Here is a 13,624-nt window from a genome sequence, read left to right as displayed (position 1 = left end):
GCCTGTGCTCAGCACTCCCACCGCGCCCGTCTAGTCCCAGAGGAGAAACCGGGGCACTGTGATGGCTCAGCCCAGCTATTTTCAACGCTTTTCATCTCATGGCACATAAACTAATGCCTAAAACTCCGCAGCACACCAAAAAATGTGGTTTTTGCCCATCTGAACAAAAAAAAGGTGTAATTTTTTACTCATTCACACACGACAGCTATTGATGCATTGGCTATTGTCGTTTTTCTAAATTTGACAATCTAAAGGAAAAGAAGTCAGTGCCTCAACTACATAGTCAGGAATTGCATGTTTTAAAAACCTTTGTGGCACACAGGTTGAAAATCGCTCGCTTAGCTGGATGGCAGCACCCATTTAACCCAGGGCCAGCCAGCCACAAATGGACAGCGTCTTCTCCATGAGGCCGCCTTTGTCACCCTACTTAAAACTGGCACCCTCTCCACACACACTCCATTCTTTCCTATTTCTCTGCAAGGATTTGACTGATATTTTATTTTCTGTCTCCCCACTATAATGAAAATTCGATGAGGGCAAGAATTTAGGGCTGACTCTGAAGCGCCCAATAACAGTGGTATTCAATATTTTTTTCATTTCATTTAATTAATACTCTCTTCTAAAAAAGATCCAGAGCTTGGAGCAGAGGCAATAATATTTAAAGAAAAAAGAGGCTTAGGCCTCTCCTTTATGGTTTGGATATTCTGCATGAAAAAAAGGCAGAAGGAAACTAACCCATTAGCTAGGTGTTTTGTTGTCCAGAACTAGAGCTGAGCACAGGTGGAGGCGGTGGAAGTATACCAGTAATTCTGAGGAAGAGCTCGGGCCCTGGGTCAGAAGTGCTAGGAGTAAAAGTCTAGAATGCCCGAGTGGTTCTCATCAGAGGTAATTTTGTGCCCACTCACTCCAGGACATTTGGCAATGTTTGGAGACATTTTGATTGTCATGATTAAGGGATGCTACTGGTACCTAGTGAGTAGAGAGGCCAGGGATGCTGCTAACCAACCTACGGGGCCCAGGACGGTCCCACGCACATAATGACATGGCCCCAAATATCACTACTGCTGAGGCTGAGGAACCCTGGTCTGGAGCACCAATAGGTGCCCTGTCACTAGCGGAGATGTTTCCTGCTGAGCTGGCCATCGCCTTCACAGGGAGACAGAGGCTGGGCCCGTCTTCCATGAAGGCAGGCAGTCCACACCGTCCTAAGTGAGCACGCAGCCTTGTTTACAGAGGCGAGCGCCTCCTTCATTGGGAGGGTGTTACATAAACTGCCAACCAATCCTTAGATGCCCATGAATAAATTGTAGAAAACACAAAATAACCGCCTCTGAATAACTGATGTTTAACCACAGCTTTGCTGTTGGGACTGAAAAGCCAGCTGTGCCCTCGTGAACTGCAGCCCTGGGAAGCGGGCGAGCGCTCCAGCCTGGAGGCGAGAAGCCTGCGTTGAGACCAGGCTTCTGACTGGTGTGGCCGTGGCTGTGGCCATGTGACCCGAATGTCTGACGAGCAGGAGGAAATTAAGTGGGTGGTATGGCATTTCCAAATGTCTAGGTACTTGACATTTCTGACCCCCAAAAAAGGCTGAAATGTATTTTCCATTACAGATTGCAAGGTATGTCTTGCTCTACTAAAGCTGAGTGGGGTAAAGTGCTTAAAACTATTTGGTAAATTTAAGACAGTTTCCAGATTCCCTGTATCTGAATATTAAAAAATGATAACACCCAGCTACCCCAGTGTAATGATCTGGAAGCAAAAGGCCATCCCAACAAAATTAGATATGTCTCCTCAATTATTTACATATTTATATTAATTTTAGGCTCAAATTTTAATTCATTTCTGTGCAGTTTAAAACTGTGTAGTTTTATGTTTCATTTTTCTATTTGATCTTATTGTGCCTTGCACAGTAGAGCAAGATGTGTATGTGTGCATATGTGATGATTCTATAAGGACTTTTACTCTGTACTGCTGTGCTCTTTCGGTGGCTATTCCAAGTCCAAATGTTGACTAATTGCAAAGGTCTCACATTTCTCACTGCCTAGTCCCTGAGCGCCCCAGTGTGAGGTTTCACATTCCCAGCATTCTGCGGCTCTGCCCCTTAAGATCACTGCTTTCTGACCTCTGCTCTTGGGAGAAGAGAAGAAAGAGGACGTCAGGGGCAGGGCTTGGCTCTCAGAAGGGTCCTCAGGCGACAGAGTGTGCAGGAAAATGGAATGGCTTCCTGGGGAGGAAGGGTGTTACCAAGAAAGACGGCAGGCCCTCTAGTCCAGTCCAAGGAACTGGCAGTGAGCAGGAGTGGGACCCAGAGCGGAGGGTCTGGAAGTCTCAGACCACCAGCAGGGCACGCGGGTTGTCATGCCCCTGAGTGGAAGGACGTGGGCCTCCATGGCTGAACCTTTGGTGGGAGGAGCCATCAGGGGCCCCGAACTTTTGCCTGATCATTCTGTTCTGATCTCCATTCACGTGCATTTGACACTGAGGACAGCATCTCCTTCCCAAGACTGCCCGCTCCAGCAGCCCCTCTGACAGCGCACCAGCCTGCGCACCGGCCTGCTTCTCAAGCTTCATTCTCTTCCTCTCCGGGGGCCGCCTTCTCTCTTTCCTTCTCCCACTAAGAACTGTTGACATTTCGCTGCCTTCTTTCCTATTATTTTTCTTAAAGATTATATCTGAGGTCAGAAACCAGTCCTGAAATTCCTCACCAGTATCTGCTGCGCTAATTAATGTCTCTCAGGAACTTTGCACATCAAGCTACTTGCTAAATTATTTCAAGCTCCTGTTCCACCATCAACCCAAACTGAATATATCGAATCCAAAAGTATCCTCATCTTCCACTCAAAGCATCCTCGGCCTCTTGTCTCGTGCTCTGTCCTCCTTACAAATCGCTAAGTTGAAGTCACCCACAGTTCTGTGCCCCTTGGCAAACCAGCTGCTAGTGTGGCACAGTACCGACAACAACAACCCACTCCGTCTCCTGATTCACCACTCCCACTTCCGGAAATATATCATCCAAACAATTAATGCAGGTTATGAAAAATGTTGCATGCATGTAATTATTTTTAATATGGAGGTAGAATCTAACATTTAAAATATAAGAAACTGTTAGGTAAAAACATGGAGAAATGTGTGCTATCTTAAAAATAGAAAAGTGAGATATATGTTTGTATTCCCAATGATTAAAACTATATACAATATGCATATAAAAAGAAATACACTAAAATAATATTTATTGCTTGGAAAGTGAGCATATTACCTTTAATTGTATAGTGTTTAAACTGAATTACACCTTCCTCAAAAGGAAATTTCTTTACCATCCAAGATTCCTCCAGGTTTCTATTGTTTAGCTGTTAACTTTTGTACATTTACTCTTTACATAGCATTTAGGTGCATTAGTTTATGTTCGCCTTCGCTGTCCCGCCCTCGTTGGAGCCCTGACAGAGTCCCCTGAGGAGGATGCGCTCGCTCACTCCCAGACCTGCGCCCTGTCCTGCCCTACTCTAGTGGCTAGCAAGCCAAGTCCGCGCCCAGCTTACAGACCATGGGACAGCGTTCTGATGAAGAAGCATGGGGGGATAAGGACACACATGTAATGCCCTAATCAATAAAGAAAAAAAACACAAAGGGATTGGAAAAAAGAAAGCCCCGGCAGAAATCTACGGGAGGGTTCTAGGGACACTGCTGCTCTTCTGAAGGTGGCAGAACATGACGATGACTGTCCACCTGCCGAGGACGGTGCGAGAAAAGGCTGGAAGGGCCTGCGTCCCTGACAGGATCATTATGCCAGCTGCTCTGAACTTGTTGTGGGAGAAAAGTAGTCCTTATATTGTAGCTTTTGTCTGTTTTCTGTTGCTTACAGCTACTGTGTTGCTGACAAATACCTTGCCTAGCTGCCTTCCTGATTCTAGTCTCACATTATTCACTTCACCCTACATTTATTGCTTAAGAGTGAAGGAAAAGAAGACCAGGGAGAACAGTAAATAAATAAACACTGACAACAGAAGCAAAGGGCAAGCTGACATATGAAAACAACTTGGGAGACATTAAAATTAAAACCATATGAATAAAAAATTCGAAGAATCACTGAGGTCCATTTAGTAAAGTTCTTAAAATCCCCGCATATTTCAATAGTTACTTAGGGCAGTGGTCGGCAAACTCATTAGTCAACAGAGCCAAATATCAACAATACAATGATTGAAATTTCTTTTGAAAGCCAAATTTTTTAAACTTAAACTATATAGGTAGGTACATTGTTATTAACTTAATCAGGGTCCTCCTAAGCTGGCCTTTGCTAAAAACGCCCTCAATCTGATTGAGGTACGTTCACTGAGGTCGACCCCTTCCAACTCTCCCATCCACACTCATCTTGTAAACTTGTTTCGTCTATCTCCTTTCGTTCCTCCTCTCTACATGTCCAAATCATCTCAACATACCTTTCTCCATCCTCGACACTACATCTTCTTTCACTCCACAACGTTCCCTAAAATTAACTTAATAAGCTTTACTTAAAGTTTTAAGTCAACTTCGCACTGTACATGCGCGCCCACACGTGGTATTTTGTGGAAGAGCCACACTCAAGAGGCCAAAGAGCCGCATGAGGCTCGTGAGCCGCGGTTTGCCGACCACTGACTTAGGGTATTACTACTAGTTCCACTGACTTAGGGTATTCCTACTAGTTCCACAGGACAGTATAGTAATGAAGACTCCCAAGAAAACAGTCACTCTACAAAAAGATGCAGCCTTCACTGGATAGAATGGTGAGCCAAACATAGAAGACTTTGCTATAGGAGCTCAGAGGAGCTTAGAGTTAAATTGGGAAGAAAATAAATGAACAAAATAATTACACAATAAATAATTAAATCTGTGCTATGGATGATCAAATTAAAGGACAAGTTCTATAAAGGAGAACTGGTTTAGGACAAGTATTAGTGGGTAGAGGCTGCTGGCAAGGAAGCCTTCCTTAGAAACTAAGGACAAACCTGCGATGTTAGAGAAATGAAGGGCCAACAAGAGCAATAGCACTGGGGGGGGGGGGGGGAAGGGCTGGCGCATATGAAGGCCTTGGGCAGGAGGATGAATACTGCTTCTGTCTGAGGAACTCAGGGTTACGGTGGCCAGCCTGTGTGTGTGTTCCAACTCAGCAAGAAAAGATGAAACTAGGTTCAATATATTCTGCTCAAGAGAAAAGCAAGTATGAAATTGGTTTTTAAAATGTTCCACTTCAAAAAATAAAATCAAAATAGTTAACTGCTGAAAATACTATCTGTAATTTTTGCATTGTCATTTTTTTTTCAAATATTTAAGCGTCTACTAAGCACCAGGCACTATATTAATTTCTGGGAATATAAATGTGAGATTACAGTCTGTGCCTTAGGGATTGCAATAGGTAAGGAGGAAACTGAGGTTAACAAGAAATTAAGTTAAGTGTAAGGAGGACTATTGTGGAGGTGTGGTCAAAGGTTGGGGTGGGGCAGCGCGGGGGGAGGGGGCATCCAAAAGAAATGATTAGTTCATTCAGGGGTTGAGTTATCTAAAAAATGCATCTATGTTCATCACACCATTATCAAATAAACCAAATAAATGAACTGTGACTGAGTTTAAGCATGAGACAAATCAGAAAATTTAAATTTGGACAGATATCAAAGGCAATGGAATTGTCTAACGGACTTCCAAGTACACAATCCTACCTGAAACACAATACTTAGATCACTCCCTGTAGGCTTGGGCAGCCATTCAAATAAATAGATTTGCGCATAAATGAATTTTGGTTAATATATTTGATATTAAAAAATAAAGGAAACACTGAATTAGACTTGATTATACACAGGTCAGGATCAGAGAGGACGGTAGGGAAAACCAACACGAGTTTAATGTATTCTTTCATTGAGATGAAACTAAAAGACTTACACTGAATATGTTAAGCATTAAAATTAGCCTTTTTACTCACTATAGTTTCTAAGATTACCAGTATACAAAATCCAGACACTTGAACCTTTGATCAGCTCTGGCAATGACCAGCTGTCAAGACAGTCACGTGGTTTCTCTGAATCAGCCTTAGTCCCCATATTAGGAAATAGAAGAACTTCATCAGCAGCTCCAATGGTTCTAAAGCAGTCCTTCCCGAAGAATCACACACCCCTATGTTATGTTCAGTGATTTCAGTTTGGCTAACTGTAACTGGAAAAACTCGGGAGAATACAAGGCCATTTCACCGATAATTTGCCAGACAGGATAGATCAGGTTTTACAAATGATAAACAGTCATGTTAATGCCTGATGTTATAAAGCACACAAAGTTCCAGTGAAGACCCAGGGACTGGGAACCCCTTCTTGCAGGCGGGTAGAAACCTCATGAAATCCGTGCCCTTATCTTGGATAAAGAAATTAATAAAAAATCACCCAAATATGATGTCAGATATTGTATGATATAATGAAGATAAATGATATGCGATTATACTGTCTCAGTTTTAGGACATACCTCTTCCCATCTCAGTCATTTTTTACTGAAAGTATTTGATAAAATTGCTTAAAGTGAATGAGCCAAAGAGGAGTTTGATATTTTTTTAAAAAAATTGGAATATGGTTTTGTTACTAGATCCAAAAAATGACACAGTAATTATATGCAGTGCTACATAATAATTCTAATTGTAATTGCAGTATAATTACTTTGACGTGCATTCACTATCCATCTCCATCATAATTATTATGCATGGATTATGTCACCTGTTTTCAAGTTCTCCATTATCTTCTGGAGGGGCAGACTTTTCAATTATGCAGATTCACTTTAAAACATAATGCCTACAATACTGCCTCATCTCAGGGGCTCAACATATAAATATCAACAATAACAATACTAATATTTGTGCAAATAGATAATGTTCTGGAAAACCAACCCACTACTATTTCTTAATTTATTTAATAAAAGTAAGAATGTCGGGAAAGGAATGCCTTTTTTGTAACTTTTTGTAACTTAAAATGGTTTACTCTACTCCTTTCTACGCCATCTCTTCTCTTAGCAGTGAGAAGGCCCACATAAAACAGGATGCAGGAGGTTCCAACAAATGTGAATGAGATTCCTCATACAGTTTTTGTTTGTTTGTTTTTTAGAGAGACCAGAAGGAAGAGGGAGAGAAAGAGAAAAGTCAACGTGAGAGTGAAAATCATTCAGCTGCCTCCTGCACGACCCCTACCCGGGATCAGGCCATAACCTGGGCATGTGCCCTGACCAGGAATTGAACTGGCAATCTTTTGGTGCACAGGACAAGGCCCAACCCTCTGAGCCACACTGGCCAGGCACCTCATGCAGTTTTTAATGGGAAAGAGTATCCACGCCACACACATTTGCTAGACCAACAGTCACAATCTTTTCAACTATATTGTGGCCAGCAAACGTGGTGCACAAGCACAGCTGTGGACCAGTTCGCCTCTTTTCCTATGTAGACCCCACTCCACTCCATAAAATGTCATGTTAATATTGTGATAACACCAAATGCTACAACCTTTGACAAACTGTAAAAAAATTATAATGTATGGAAATACATAACTTTATAGAAAGATGAAAAATGGATGAATAAGGGAAGTTCTGTGGTGGTTAATTTTATGTGTCAACTTGGTTAGACTATGATGCCCAGTTGTTTGGTCAAACACTCGTTTAGATGTTGCTATAAAGGTGCTAGCTAGATGTGATTACCATTTATAATCAGTAGACTACAAGTAAAGCAGATTATCCTCCATAATGAGGGTGGGCCTCATCCAATCAGTTGAAGGCTTTAAGAACAAGGACTGAGGTTTTCTGAAGAAGGAATTCTCTTCAATGCTGAAACAGAAATTTTACCAGAGTTTCCAGCCTTCAGACTCAAGACAGCAATACTGACTCATCTGACTCTCCAAGCCTACGGCTTGCCCTACAGATTTCAGATTTGCCACCATCTACAATGGCATAAGCCAATTCCTGAAAGTCCCTTCCTCAATATCTCTTTCTTATATTGATTCTCTGGAGAATCTTTTCTTTTCTTTTTTTAAGTCCTCACCTGAGGATATTTTTCCATTGATTTTTAGAGAGAGTGGAAGAGAGAGGAAGAGAAACATTGATGTGAGAGAAACACATCAATTTCTTGCCTCCTGCATGAGCCCTGACCAGGGCCCAGGCCAGGGAGGAGCCTGCAACCGAGGTACCTGTCCTTGACCAGAATCGAACTTGGTACCCTTTGGTCCGCAGGCTGATGCTCTGTCCACTGAGACAAACTGGCTAGGACTCTCTGCAGTGGTTCTCAACCTTCTGGCCCTTTAAATACAGTTCCTCATGTTGTGACCCAACCATAAAATTATTTTTGTTGTTACTTCATAAATGCAATTTTTGTTGCTACTGTTATGAATCGTAATGTAAATATCTGATATGCAGGATGGTCTTAGGCAACCCCTGTGAAAGGGTCGTTCGACCGCCAAAGGGGTCGCGACCCACAGGTTGAGACCCGCTGCTCTAGAGAATCTTGACTAATATTTGTTTATTCAGAATATTAAATATATTATGTATTCTCTTTGAAAAACAAATATTTTTGGCTCTTTTTAGACATTATCAAGTTCTGTACCAACTCTTAGTTTTTGGTTTTTGTTTGTTTTTTTGTTTGTTTGTTTTTTAACTTGAGAGGCATTTATTTATTTTCCAACATCATGAGTCATGGATATTAGCAATTAAATCTTTTTTCTCCTCGGGAAAACACAGCATTCTTGAGTGACAGTTACAACATATGGAGAGCTTCGATCCTTAGTCAAAGTGTTAAGAGCTCCTGGTTTTGGTTCCACAAGCTCTCTCTGAAATGACCTACCAACCCTTCATTTTTTAAAAGATTGGGATGAGCACTCTTTATTTAAAACTTCATGAAACCAGCTGAGAATAAAGTTGACATACTGAGCTTATGTACTTTCTATAAAACTAGATTTACATACTTTATATTATGTACTTTCCATAGAGTCTATGTTCATCTACTTTTGACAGAACAAATAGTATGAAACACACACACACACACACACACACACACAAAGCTAGATGATCATAACTCCCAGTCAATGACACCTGGCTGTTCCTCAGTGGGTTGTCACATGTAACCAAGTGCATTCACCTTACAGGAATGCAGTGACAAAATCAGATTCTTGTGTGTAGCAATTGCAAAAAAAAAAAAAAAAAAAAAATGCTCTAAAAGCAGAGTGCACACTACAGTTTTTCTGTTGTAGAGCTAGTAGTTCAGTCAAACCCTTACAAAACAGTTCTTCCTAACAAACATTACTATCTCCATACCAGAAAACATACTTTTAGAAAGTTATCTTTGTAAGTGGCAAGTAAATGATAGTAGCTTCACTTTTAGACCAACGTTATATTCTATTAGGGTTATAAACAGTGTTAAAAATGCTGTCCTATTCTTCTGGACGTAAAGGTGTTAAATTATGGGTAACAGCCCACAACAGCGCTGCGGTGGCATCCGCCAGGCTGCACGTCTTCCCCACGGCGCTCTGTGGGCAGAGGTACTTACCGACGGCAGAGTCATAGGCGGTGGCATTGTGCTCGCCTCTCATGAAAGGGTACGGCGACAGGTAAGCATGTGTGCAGGTCTTGGATGCCGGCTGATTGCCTAGGACGGAGAGCAGAACAATGGTATGGTACTGAGCACCCGAGTGGGCACCGTTCCTAAAGAAGATACACAGGGAGTCTGGGGTTATGTCAGCTAAATAAACCTGTAGGGAGACCAACAAAGTCAGAGAACTGCTGAGTGAACGGGGAGACTTCCTAAAAATCTCATATAAAGGAGCACAAGGAACCTGGAACCTGGACGCACCCCAAACATCTGACCCATGACATAATTCAATGCAGACAAGGCCTTTCTTGTATCACCTTAAAACCAAAGGCACTACCGCTCACTTATTTTCAGGGCCATATTCTTCAGTTCCTAACATAATGCCTAGCACATAGTTATTTAAAAAAAATAATTGTTATGAAAGTCTAAAAAGCGCAGATTTAACCTTGATCAGTTCCAATCAATGTAAAATTTATTCTATAACTTGTTTCTAGGGAAAAGATGGAAATAATAGATCACATGACTTAGTAATTCAAATACATTTCTAGCATTTGAAGAAACCACAAGAAAGAATTTTTATGCTTGAAAACTTGAAGACTTCATTGTGTACATTTTAAGGGGGAGGGGGTGGAATAGTCTTCCTTTCTCTAAGTCCTTGGCAAAATCTTCTTCTTGCACAGACTTATTCACTCCATTTGACCAGTCTAAATTTTTGACACACTGCATGCTTATTTTCCTCCCTGACAAGACTATAAGATAGTCTATCAAATCTTTCTCTCAAAATGCTATTTACACATGCTGGTCCTTTTACATATGCTGACTTGCTATCAGCTTGCTAAAGTCTTCAACATATTTTTATTATCTATTCCATCATCCTGACTGTTGTGTAAATATCATACTTGGGTTTATCACAGTATGTTTTCATAAGGAGACTAATAATTTCAACCTACAAAAGCTTTAGGGTAATAGACAGTTCTTTTCTTTGTTTGATGCAATAAGATAAAGGCTAACTGTTTTCAGTAAATTTATTTTTGCAGATTAATACAATATAAGGAATAAAGTTGAAAGAATGCATCACGTTTTTAAGAAGCTGCTCAACTTCAAAAAAAACCTTAACGTTTTTATGAGAGAATTCAAACATCAAAAACAAGGCATTTCTTGCTATTGCCCACAAACCTGGTGGAAGCCCAAACTGAGCAAACTGTCATCTGCCAGAGGTGGTAATTAAGCTTCATTATTTAAAAAGAGGTTTTTTAAACTTTTAAAACAATACATTTCTATTTCTGGATATTTTTTAAAAGAAAGACTTTTATTTGCAATATAACAAAGGACACTCAAAAATACTATAAATGATACCTCTTTGTTAGTTAGGGTTGGTGTATTCTAAATATGAACAAGGAAACAGCAGATAAAGATCTAAACTATTTATATGTTGGAATAAAATAATGATTGCTATAGCCATTTCTACCTACTGAACCTTTTGAAGATACCTATTGAAATTCTACAACTAAGAATCAAATCCTATTTTGATAATGACATGTATGTACTAAATAAGAAGCTGCTCATTTTCATTTTAAAGACAAAGGAGAAGGTAAAACAAAAGCGCACTTACCGTACCAGAACTTCCAGAGATCGGGCTGGTTTTCTTCCGCAACCCCACTGAACCAGCATCTCCAGAAGAACCCCTCGTGGTGGAAAGTCACGTTCTCTATCTGCACAGAACACAAACGGGGCACAAGGAACACAATCTGAATTCTCACGTCCAGGGAACTTTGTAAGCAATAAATTTCATTTCAATAATGATGGTCAGTAGCTTTCTTTTCTACACATCTCTTCTATGAAGAAATAGACACTTCCCTACTGTTCTCCGATTTCAAGAGAAAGCAAAAGGCTATCCTCACCAAACACACGAATAGTTGGAAAAAGAAACGCACATTCTGTTCACCTGAACACTTCCCCACTTCGGTCACAAGAAGCCAATAGTCCGATCCAAATGCCACCAAAAAGAGTAAAACCCCTAAAGCACCAAAGAGAGCCCCAAAGAAGATGGCGATGTTTAGTCTCATTTTCACCTCACTGGTTTCCCTTTAAACAAAACAAGAAATTTTAAAATGGCAAACACCTAGCTGCTCAACAAAAAAAAGAATAAAGATTTCTGAGGAGGCAGAATCGTCTTGAGAAGCCTCTCCTAGCTCATGTTTTGGTGGCTTCTCACTCACAACCAGCTGGTAGATTGTATTCCCTTTGCTCACCCCTGGAGGGACTCCAGCCCAGCAGCTGAGAATGGCCAGCTATTTTAGGAAACTGATTGAGGAGCTTTCTCTCCCCCATGGGAATCAAAAAATAGCTGACCTTCCCCTGACTGTAGAGAGGGGTATCATGAGCTGGAATGATCATTATTGGTGCTGGGTAATCCATAGAAGTGGAAGGAATATGGAATGGTGCAGTCCTTGACAGTATTGGCCCAGTCCTACGTGTCTGACAAGCTCCTCTGAGTCGAGTGGCTGTTACAACCCCAAAGACACTTAAGACTCTCTTTGAAGAGCTATCACAGCTATAAAGAAGCACAAAGACTTCTCTTGAATACAACTGAAGTTGTAATTAATTTCTTCATTCATTTTGGATATTTTGGGGATAGAAAATAATTGGTGGGTCAAATGGTCTAACATAAAACTGAATACAGTTCAGGTTTATAACCTAGACATTTAGATGTGTACTTAAAAGATCCAAGAATATGGTAACATAAACTGTTTAAAGTATTAAAATGTACTCATAGATAGGGAGTGGACAAACAGCTCTGGGGGAAGGGGTGTTAAGGGGCGGATGGAGGGATTGAACAAAAAAGAAAGAGAAAGAACTCATGGACACAGACAACAGTGAGGTGATTGGAGAAAGGAGTGGGGTGGGTATAGGTGGAAGAGGGGGATAAATGCTGATGGAAAATAAAATAAGATGTACTTCTATGCAGCACACAGTATTGACATAAAAACAGCATTTTCCACAGCAGCGCCCAGATCTCATACAAGTCATTTCAAATAATTCATCCCCAAAGTGGACTGATAAAAAAGAATTCTCAAAAATATGTTTTCTGGGTTAGGATAAAAGTATCTGTTCCTCTCTTTCTTTAGCCTTCTTCATTATAAGTATTCAATTTCCTCAAAATATGAGTCATGCTTGGTACTCATACAAGCCACCTAATAGCAATGAACTACACTTTCTTCATGCCTTGTTCTATGGTTTGTTTGTTTTCTTTTCATGTCTGAATATGCCAGAGAATATTTTTAGGTATTTGTATAACATTTTTAAACTTGTACTGTCCCTATGGCTAGTGGTTTTATATTCTCACTGGTAACGAGGCACTGCATCTTCTAAGAGGCATCTGAATTATACTGGCTTCCTTCACCACTTCTGTTTGGCATCTTTGGGTATATGCTTGGTAAGAGGACACAAAGATGACTCCTCAGTAAGGATGTGGGGCCTCGGCCAGCTCCAGCTATATGCAACTGGAGGTGCTCAGAGATCATGAGTGGAATTCTTTTTTTTTTTTTAATATATTTTATTGATTTTTTACAGAGAGGAAGGGAGAGAGATAGAGAGTTAGTTAGAAACATCGATTAGAGAGGAACATCGATCAGCTGCCTCCTGCACATCTCCTACTGGGGATGTGCCCGCAACCCAGGTACATGCCCTTGACCGGAATCGAACCTGGGACCCTTCAGTCTGCAGGCCGACGCTCTATCCACTGAGCCAAACCGGTTTCGGCCATGAGTGGAATTCTAAGTCACAGAACCAGTGACTGTGAAGGTTAAATGGAATTTGAGAGTTCACCTCAGCTGATCCCTCATCTAATGCCCAAATCTCCTTTAAAAGACTCCCCACATCATCAAGCCATGCCATTTCCAGCATGTCGGATTTAGGACATCAGTAATTTCCACACAGCTCTGCCTTAATTCTGCCAAAAGCTGTTTCCCTAAAGTTAATTGCCCCTATTCTGTCCTCTGATTGCACGTGACAGGACTTCCTGATATTTTGAGGAAGTAATCATCTCATGCCTCC

The 13,624-nt window shown here is 41.0% G+C and overlaps 1 protein-coding gene across 2 annotated transcripts in view; it reads right to left on the bottom strand.

Annotated features, from left to right (window-relative positions):
• Positions 1-13,624, bottom strand: part of TMEM182 (transmembrane protein 182) — a gene marked incomplete at its 5' end in the record, with an annotated part of 80,679 nt that overhangs the window by 50,300 nt on the left and 16,755 nt on the right. Inside the window, 3 exons of one of the 2 annotated variants that reach the window (XM_081100639.1) lie at positions 9,527-9,625; positions 11,181-11,280; positions 11,503-11,634. In XM_081100639.1, the coding sequence (XP_080956765.1) occupies positions 9,527-9,625; positions 11,181-11,280; positions 11,503-11,634 (331 nt within the window). Of the gene's footprint in view, positions 1-9,526; positions 9,626-11,180; positions 11,281-11,502; positions 11,635-13,624 lie in introns of those variants that run through there. The other variant, XM_081100640.1, reaches the window with a different exon arrangement.

This window comes from Myotis nattereri (genome assembly GCF_964212035.1).
Source record: "Myotis nattereri genome assembly, chromosome: 10".
Lineage (NCBI taxonomy): Eukaryota > Metazoa > Chordata > Mammalia > Chiroptera > Vespertilionidae > Myotis > Myotis nattereri.
This window is presented reverse-complemented; position numbering and strand designations above follow the sequence as displayed.